General features: G+C 43.3%; 1 protein-coding gene across 1 annotated transcript; it reads right to left on the reverse strand.

The window, feature by feature from the left end:
• Positions 1 to 2,112: 2,112 nt before the first annotated feature.
• On the reverse strand, positions 2,113 to 3,076 carry LOC311519992 (claudin-22-like; the record flags this gene model as incomplete). The annotated part of the gene is made up of 1 exon (XM_084627145.1): positions 2,113 to 3,076. The coding sequence occupies one exon, from the start codon at positions 3,074 to 3,076 to the stop codon at positions 2,408 to 2,410; it is 669 nt and encodes a 222-aa protein (XP_084483271.1). The 3' UTR covers positions 2,113 to 2,407.
• Positions 3,077 to 9,303: the final 6,227 nt, after the last annotated feature.

The following is a 9,303-nucleotide window of genomic DNA, read 5'->3' on the forward strand; positions in this document are numbered from 1 at the left end:
CATATCGGCAGATACAACCAAAGTAATTAGTCTAATCACTGTTAAGTCTCAATTGTTTTTTCTCTCCACAATGAACATGAAAATGGTTTACCGGACTTGCAGGAAGGGTGCAGTGTTCTAACTTGGTGATTAAAGGGAATAACAAAGTTTTTTAAAAATCTAACACCTTGTAGGTGAGGTGGTTCGTCTGTGTCAGATAAACCTACAAATCCTCAACTGAAAAGTTTGATTCTTCTCGTCGAGTTTGAAAGGAAACGGGTATCTGCCCTTCTTAAAGTCTCTTAAATGTTCAGATCTATATTTCCGATTTACAAAAGTTGATTGTTATGCAGTGGCAGAAATTCAAGATACCTAACTGACTATTCGCGATCTTTAGCTGAACAAGCTGTGCATATAAGTAATGATTCCTTGTATCACAAAGAATCTACCAAACCAGCCAGAAAATAGTGCACCCCCGAATTCCCATCTGGGACAATCTCCAGAATAGCCTCATTCCAAAATGTTTGTGCCATAACATGGGTAACGCAAGAAACTGGGGGTAAGGTTCAGATTCCAGATATCCATAAAAGTATTCCTTTATGCAGTAAACAGTCATTTCTTTTAGTTCATGTTGCGAAGCTCCCATTTTCAGGCAGTCCAAAAACTAGAGATCAGGAGACTCAAAAGCCCAAGCCCATTCGATGTAGACACTAAAATCCTGAACTCTGCAGGCAAAACTAATAAAGAATCAAAGTCCTTACACTGTGTTCCTCTTGATTCGTCTTGAACAGTACGGGTTTGCCAGAGTCCCAAGTCCCAGGTCTCCAGTTCATTTACATCCAAATTGAGATTTTTTCCAGTCTGACAAATTATTATAAGCACCAGTAAAAACCTATCCTAACAAAAATAATAAAATTCCAGCTAATTGCATCCTACTTATGTGGGCTAAATCCATTTTAATAATAGAGTCCAAACGCTTCAGGAATATCTCTACCAACTACTACAGATACATTTTCTGTTTAGTGCTTGTTGCGCTAAACATAAACTTTGTAAGCTGTGAAATAATTCCCTCCTTTTATATGCTATTTCGTAAAAGGACTCTTGACAGATTTCCTTTGATCTGGTTTCTTGTGGATTTGCTTTGAGTATAGAGAAATAACGTGATAAATCAGTAATTCAAAGATGTGGCTGCAGCTGGGCTCATATTCCATTGGTTTTGCTTTTCAGAAAATAGCTGGTCTTTGAACAGAAAAGCATACACTCAATAATAGTGCCCTTTCTATCGCTATTGGGGTAACAATACTCCAACCCTTTTCACTAAGTAGTTTTAATAGTTCTGGATGTTTTTAATTAGCTCATTGTTTGGGATGATAATTCATAACCTGAATAATTCACATTCTGTATATTTGGATAAGCCCATGCAAACTTTATATAGTTTAACAAATAAGGTGGTCTGCCTGTGAGAAATACTGCATTTATTTTACGAAGTTTTAAGAAGTATGTTTGTTTAAAATCAGACTAATTACATGTACAAGAACTGCTATATATGATAAAAGTTTCACCGAATGCCGTTCAAGTATTCATGATTAAAAACTCAGTTCCTATACTCTATAAAATAGCAAATGCTTATGAGCAGATTAACTCTTTCAACTAGGTATTTTTCAGCCACCCCTGGCTCTTTAATTTTTTTCTTTGTATCTGAAATATGCAGGTGCCAGAACATCCAGGTTAACTTTTGTGTCTTGTTTTCCCCATAGTAGGTTGGGATAACAAACGACTAGCTGTTTTGGGACACTGGCCTGTGATGCTGGTGAATTACATGCAGCATTTTTCAGAAACTAAGAGTGCTTTAAAAAAAACGAGATCTCTGCCAGTCTTTTTAGAGTTTTGGGAATTTTCCTGGATAAAGAAACACAGTTCTTACACAGAGATCTCCTTCTCTCTGTAGCAAAAGTCTATACCCGGAACACAAGTATTTTGAGGGTATTTGTAGAGGTGGGAAATACTCTAGATCATGAAAATGTTACTGGATCAGATAGGTGGATGGTTGTGCCATAGGGAGTCAAAGCCTTTGAATTCCACTTAATTGGCTTCGCATGAAAAGGAAACTTAACATTTTTGGCTCTTAAGCAACATACGAGAGAGCAACCTTATACATTTTGGGGGTCTACAGTTCAGCTTTAATAGCAAAACAAAGTAGTGGTTCTTCCATACAGTCATGATAGCTTTAATGTCCTGCTGCAAAACAAAACAGTTTTGCCCCCCGGAGCGACGACACTACGTTGAAAGAACAATTACAGGAAGAAAGAATTAGACACACAACTTTAATGAATCAGCTAAGTAACAAAGGGTCCTTTGAATCATTATTGGAACAAGCTTCTGCCTTGTGCTAGAGTTCTGAAAAGAAAGAGAAGACTGTCTGTACTACTTAAACTCCTAGATTTTCAGGACTATTTTCAGTTTCCAAGTGTTGACAGTGATCTTGCATTTCTGTTACTGTGTAATGGACTGAGGATGGATGGACTTCCGATGAACAGACAGTGCAATTAAGTAGTGACCCTCCTAGTATAAGACATATTCCAGCAAACCAGCCAACAAACAGTGCTTCCCCCAAGTCCCACTTGGGAATAATCTCTGGGATATTCTCATCCATATTTTCCTCGACTACAGTGTGAGCAACCCAAGAAACTGGGGCCATGACTGTAATTGCTGATATCCAGAAGAGTATTCCTCCAAGCAGTAATAGCCGTTTCTTTAGTTCCTGTTGTCTTTCACCGATCTTCAAACAGTCCAACCCAAAACCTGAAAGCAAGAAGCCCAAAAGTCCTAATCCATTTGAAACAAACATCAAAATCCTAGAAATCCTAAACTCTGGAGGCAAAGCCAAGAAAGAATCAAAATCCTTACATTGAATTCCCCCTTCCTCTTGGGAAACACAAACTTGCCAGAGTCCCATGGTCCAGGTCTCGAATTCATTTAACTCTAAAGCGAGATTTTTCCAGTCAGGTAAATAGGTAGTGAGACAGGATAGAAACCATCCAAACAGAGAGAAAAAAATGCCATTTAATTGCATCACAGTTCTGTAGACTAAAGCCATTAGAAGAGCACAGTCCAGAAAGCTTTAGGAGGAATGTCTCTCTAAGGGCTGATACCTTTTGTGGTGGTTGGAGCTATGATGATCTTAGTTCTTTGTGCCCTGAATATAAGCTTAGATATTAACCCTTTGAAAACTCTGAAACACTTTTTTGTTCTTCATGAATATAATGTTTCATGTAAAGGACGAAGGACTCTGCTAAACCATGGGTTAGGCTTTCTGATCAAGATTTGATCTGTTACCTTCCAGTGCCTGATGATTACAAGTCTGCGGATGAACAAAGAAGGCTCTATGACCCCTCACCCTAAATACAACAGAAATCTTTGTGCTTCAATACGGATTAATTAGATTTTAAGTGGTGATAAAAAGCCAGCTCTGTCCTCAACAGGACTTCATTGTAATAGCAAAACTTGACATTTCAGGGATGTAAATCGAGGCCTTGTAAAGAAAGGTAGACTGTTTCCCTATAATCTTTATTCTTAGACTTCCTCAACATACACAGTGGCTTATTCTCCACTCTCTTGTTCTATGTCACAAGCACTGGGAAGACTCTCTGTAAAAGGTCCTTGTATGTTTCATTTTTTCTATGTTTGTTTCTCTTAAAATGGGCTTCTTTTAAGGTCTGACCCATTTAAGGGGCAAAGGAGAAGTGAGTAAATAATCAAAGTGCCATAAAGAAAGCAATCCTTTACAATTCTAGACTCCCACCCATCATAATGAATTCAGAGCAGAAATTCAGTTGTTGTAAACTGAAGAAAATGCAGCTGTGACCATTTTAAATCAGTTGAAGTTGTCCCCTGTACTCTCTGGGCCTAGTCCTGCAAGGTGCTGAGTATTTGCTCAACTCCAATTTCAGTTAGTGGGTGCTGAGGTTGTTTCCTATTCCTGGTGGTAGGAAATGCTCATCACCTTCCCATATGAGGCCCTAAATAAGCAGGGTCAGTGGGAAATCATGGAACCCAGATATAGCATCATGCTTTTGCCCTGGTATGTGCTTCTCTGAAATCTATTTTTTCTCATCCTGACTGAGGGCTGTTCTGCATAGCGTTCCTCCTGGCACAGTACAGCTACTCATGGACACACCACTGCAATGTACTATATCAACACACAGGGAGGAACGTGCTCGTTGCTGCTGTGTCAGGAAGTGATCCCCCTTGAGGAAAAGTGCATCAGTCAGTGTCACACCGATGGGCCTGTCAGGGTTCCCTCCCCACTCTGTACTCTGGGGTGCAGATGTGGGGACCCGCATGAAAGACCCCTTACGCTTATTTCTACCAGTTTAGGTTAAAAACTTCCCCAAGGCACAAATTCTTCCTTGTCCTTGGACGGTATTGCTGCCACTACCGAGTGAGTTAGGCAAAGATTCAGGAAAAGGACCACTTGGCGTTCCTGTTTCCCCAAAATATGCCCCCTATCCCCAAACCAAATAGGTAAACAAGATGAGCACAGACCAGACCCTTGGGTTTTTAGGACACTAAAAACAAATCAGATTCTTAAAAGCAGAACTTTATTATAAAGACAAAAGTAAAAGAAGCACCTCTGTAAAATCAGGATGGAAGGTAATTTTACAGGGTAATAAGATTTAAAACACAGAGGATTCCCTGAAGGGGGATTGAAGGGGACAAATCCTGCACCCAGCCCCAGGCCCCCTCACCTCACAGCCTGGATGCTGGCTAGCTAACATCCACGGATCGATCCTGCTTTTTAATAGTTCAGCACATCTGTTGTGGAAAACGAGTTACACCACAACACATCCTAGCTTGCAACAGAAAGGATTCCACCAGTCTTACCTGTGCTGCTAAATGGAAGAGGCTCTCTGTCTGGGTATCGGGGAATCATCTGTCTCTCTTGGAAGCACTGATGGCTGCCATCCCTGGACTACCTGCTCACGTTAAAATATTTGGCCTTCTCCATCAGCTCCCTTGCAGTGCATCTGGCACCTATCTCTGATCACTATCCTCCGGTGGGAAGGCCAGACTGTTGTCTCATCCGACAGCGGCTAGATTTCTCAAGGGTCTCATTCATGTTTTCCCATGAAGCAGAGACCCTGCCCTTCTGGGACCTCAGTACCGTTTTAACAAGTTTGATGGCACCTCCTTTTGAGCCTTTGGTAGTCTGCCCTTTGGAAGTCTGCTCTTTGTACCACTTATCTATAAAGACTGCCTTCTTAGTGGCCATAACCTTAGACAGAAGAATAAGCAAGATGTAAACCCTTACGGTGGGGCAACTTTATATAGTATTCCAAAAGAACCAAGTGATTTGATGCCCTTATCTAAGGTTACTAATTTCTAATTTCTGATTGTTATCCTAATCAGATGATCCGTTTAGCTGTATGCTTCCCCAAACCTCACTCCACTTTGGAGGAGCTAAACTTCATGCCTTCGATATTATCAAGCTTTTTTTCTTACTATCCAGACTGAACAAAGCCATTTAGGAATTCTCCAAAACGTTCCCTAACGCGTACTGACAGAATGAAGGGCCAACCAATCTCCATTCACACTGTCACAATAGGTCCCAGGTTATAAGACATGTTACAGGGTGACCCATTTTGACCCACCTGTATAGATTAGGATCCATTCCACGAGAGCTCAGGCTCAGGCAACCTCTGCCACCTCTCAAATACCCGGTGAAAATTACATTGTCACTTCAAGTATTAACTCTTTCATTGCTCATCAAAGCACGTAAGAAAGGAGAGCTATAGGATGAAAATCTGCACAAGCTACTGTAAGTGGCAGCTCATTTTGGCACTTCTCAACAGACTTGAGAAAGCTGCCACTTTTCTCCAAGCTTTCCAATCAAGAAAGAGCCTAGCAGAGCCCAGAGGGGCAAGAGGGCCCCCACAAGCAAGTGAAGAAGCCCAGGGGCGTGTACAAACATAGGCAGTGGCTGGCTAGGGCTAGAGGGGGGCCAGATCCTGCCACCTTCATGTGCAGTCCAGCTCTGCAGATCCAGCAGTGCCAGGGACAGCTCAGTGCTGCACCACCTGGCTGCCCAGCAGCAGAATGAGGAGGGAGAGTCCTGAGAGCCCAGTGTCGTGCTGGGGGCAAAGTCTGTCCTGAGTGCCCCCAGCAAGCCAGTTCTGTCTGGTGCCCATGAGTGGAGCTGGTACCAGAGAGGGAGATGAGCAAGATGGAGGACAGAAGAGGCTCAAGAGGAGGGAATCCAGCTGGGGCCACCAGGACACAGCTCCCTCTGCTCCCAGCCCAACCCCTGACCCTGCCCTTCCACTGGCCCCCATCCAATCTCCCTACCATAGCCGCGCAACCTGCCCCTCCCACAGCTCTCCCCTGCTTCCCCTCAAACCCCTCACAGCCCCACCCAGCCCTGCTTAAACCCATCTAGCCCCCTGCTACTTCATCCCCAGATAAAAACACCCAAGCTTCTCCCCCCTCCCCAAATAAACCTCAACGCCACCAAACTTCCTCTGGCCACAGCCTTCCACCTATCCCACCACATCAACCCCCGTCACACAAACACACATCACAAATAAACCCCTCACGTCACAACCTCCCAAATAAATGCTCCATAAATCACCCTGCCAAAACCCTTCTCCAAGCCCTCTGCTCACCATTCCCCCAAACCCCATTCCCCAATACACCCACCTTTTAAAACCTCCCCTCTACTCCTGGCAGCACCAACCCCCGACTTCTTCAATTGCTCCAGTCCCCGATGGCTCACCCAGGAAGTCCCCCATAGGGCCTCTCCCTCCTTGGCATCAGCATCCCATCTTCACTTTAGAGTGTTATGTGGGGTTGATGATCTTTCCCTTCGCCTGTCCCTGTCACCTCCTTGTCCTCTTGGGGTGGTCAGATGGCTAGTGGGTGTCCCTCCATCTGGCGGAGCCCACCACAGCAAAGGTGAAAATGGCAAGAGCTACCAGCCAGAGCGGGAACCCAGGCCCAGCCCAGCAGGTCAGGAGCCTCTGCTCTGGTGTGAGTGCACGGTGGACTCGCTCGCCAACTTCCTCCTCTCCACACCAGGCCATGACATACGCAGTGATCTCGTGCACTGGAGAGCACGGCCTGACAGTTTTACACAAACCCCACAAAGAATATTTTCACCAGCCGCCTGTGCATCCAAGCCTTGCTGAGAAGGCAGCCAAGCTCAAGGAGTCCAGCTGAGCCCATGGGTGTACCTTGACCCCAGTAATGAGCTCAGGGAGCCCACAGAGCATGTGTGATCATATTTTCTGCAACAGCACAATCTATTGTGAGTCCTGTCTCCTGTGGCGAGAGCTTATTCTGTGGGCAGAGCTTGGAAGAGTGCCATCACTGCCCACCCCACTCCCACCCCAGGAGCCCAGCTGACACGGTCAGATCTTTGGGATGAGAGCTGTCTGTCTCATTATACCAGCTCATTTTTAAGTAAAACAAAAGCTGAGACCACACTTCTGTAACGAGTGGTGGCCTGACATAAACACGTCAGAGTTCTTGGGGGTTTCTCAGAGAACTCAGGTTATGTGAGAGATTTTTGGAAAGAGACTTTTTGAATGTAAGGAAGGCCTGTTCAATGCAAAGCCCAGGGGGACTTTCCCACTCTGATTTTGTTACTGGTCCACCATGACACTCTTACTGAATTCTTCCCTGCAACAGCGGGACAGTAGGAATTGCCATACTGGGTCAGACCCATGGTCTCTCGAGTCCAGTGTCCCGTCTCTGACAGTGCCCAACATCTGACACAGAACTGGAACCTATGATTTTAAAAATAACGTGAAAGAATGTTTTGAGAGCGTATCACTCATTTTAAATAGCTCCAAGTATCAGTCTGCAAACTGATGTCTCCAGTTCTTTCCAGCGTGACAAGTCTTAAGTGGGGTGGGGGGGGCGGCGGTTTAAACTCTAGTCTGTCTACATAGCATCCTGTTCAAACAAATACATTAACTTTTCCCTCATTACTTATAAAACCGTTTCCATCTGGATTCTGAATCTTACTCTAATGCGATTTATTTTTCTTCAGAGGTTTTAGAATTACATCATTTCTCCTGGAAATCTTGATGGCCAGAGCTGGTCTCATTAGTATCGAAACCCAATATACATATATTTTCTTCCAAAGAACATTAGGAAGCCGTTGGTTGCTGAAAAACATGAAAACTAAAACAGATCTGTATCCAACAGAAATATTCAGCTTAAGTCCAAGTAGTGAATTTTACTACTCTGATAGCAGGAGTAAGCTGTGTGCCTGGTATTTCCATGAAGTGACTAGGCTATTAATTCTTTGAATAGTGGTCAGTGCATCTCTAACCTATGTGAATATCTTATTTTGTGCCATATAAAGGAATCTTTGTGAGGAAGTAACCTGAGGCAAGCGCTGCAAGGGGAAATTTGATGAAAGTACATTATAATCAGTGCTGAACAGAACCACCAGTCCTTGGTTTTCTGGAGATATTGAAGGTTTAAGTTTTCATCACCTCACTTTTTCATTAATCACTTGACTTTTTCTGTGCTTTCCGGTAAGTGTTTGGGGGTTTCAGCAGAGTGCAGTACACTGCATTGAATTGTTTCCTCCTGTGAACGCTTCATGCACAGAGCAGGAAATCGTGTGCTTAGAGAAATACTATTTTTCAAAATACCCTCCATGTTCTCACCCCCTCCCAAATGTTCTTTATTTAAACATTATCAACTTAGTTTGGACATTAGGTAGAGCTGGACTAGCAGCCGGGGGGGGGGGGGGGGGTGCACAAAAGTTGCCAGTGGTCCATAGTAACTGATGCAATCTGAACACTGACCTGACAAATTGGGGGGGGGAGGAGGAGGGTAGGAGAAAATCCCTAATTATAAATACATATTCTATTAGACCTTGTCATGATAGTGAATTGGAAAAGGGAATTTAGGGACCATGCGGAGGGGTGGGGGTATAGGGGCAAGCTATACAGATTGTTTTCTTCCCCTTTCAAAACAAAAACATATCAGTGGTTTACTTAATCAAACACATAAATCAGTTCAAGGATCATTACTTTTTCATAAAACATCCATTCAAAATTTAGATGAGATCATTTATAAAAAGGGCCAAAAAGTAAGTGACTTCATTTTGGTATAAGTTCTAAAGAATTTGTTTCGGTTTTTTAAAGTCCCCTGTGTTGAGAAGTAGGATTGTTTTGGATGCTGTTAAAGTTAGCAGACAATGGAATAAATGTGAGCATGTTGTGTACGGAGGTTACAAGAGAAAAGGATAGACGCAATTACATTTAATGCCATGGAATTGAATAGAAGCCAGACAAATAACATTGGACC

This window comes from Lepidochelys olivacea, assembly GCF_965140295.1.
Source record: "Lepidochelys olivacea isolate rLepOli2 genome assembly, chromosome: 4".
Classification (NCBI taxonomy): domain Eukaryota; kingdom Metazoa; phylum Chordata; order Testudines; family Cheloniidae; genus Lepidochelys; species Lepidochelys olivacea.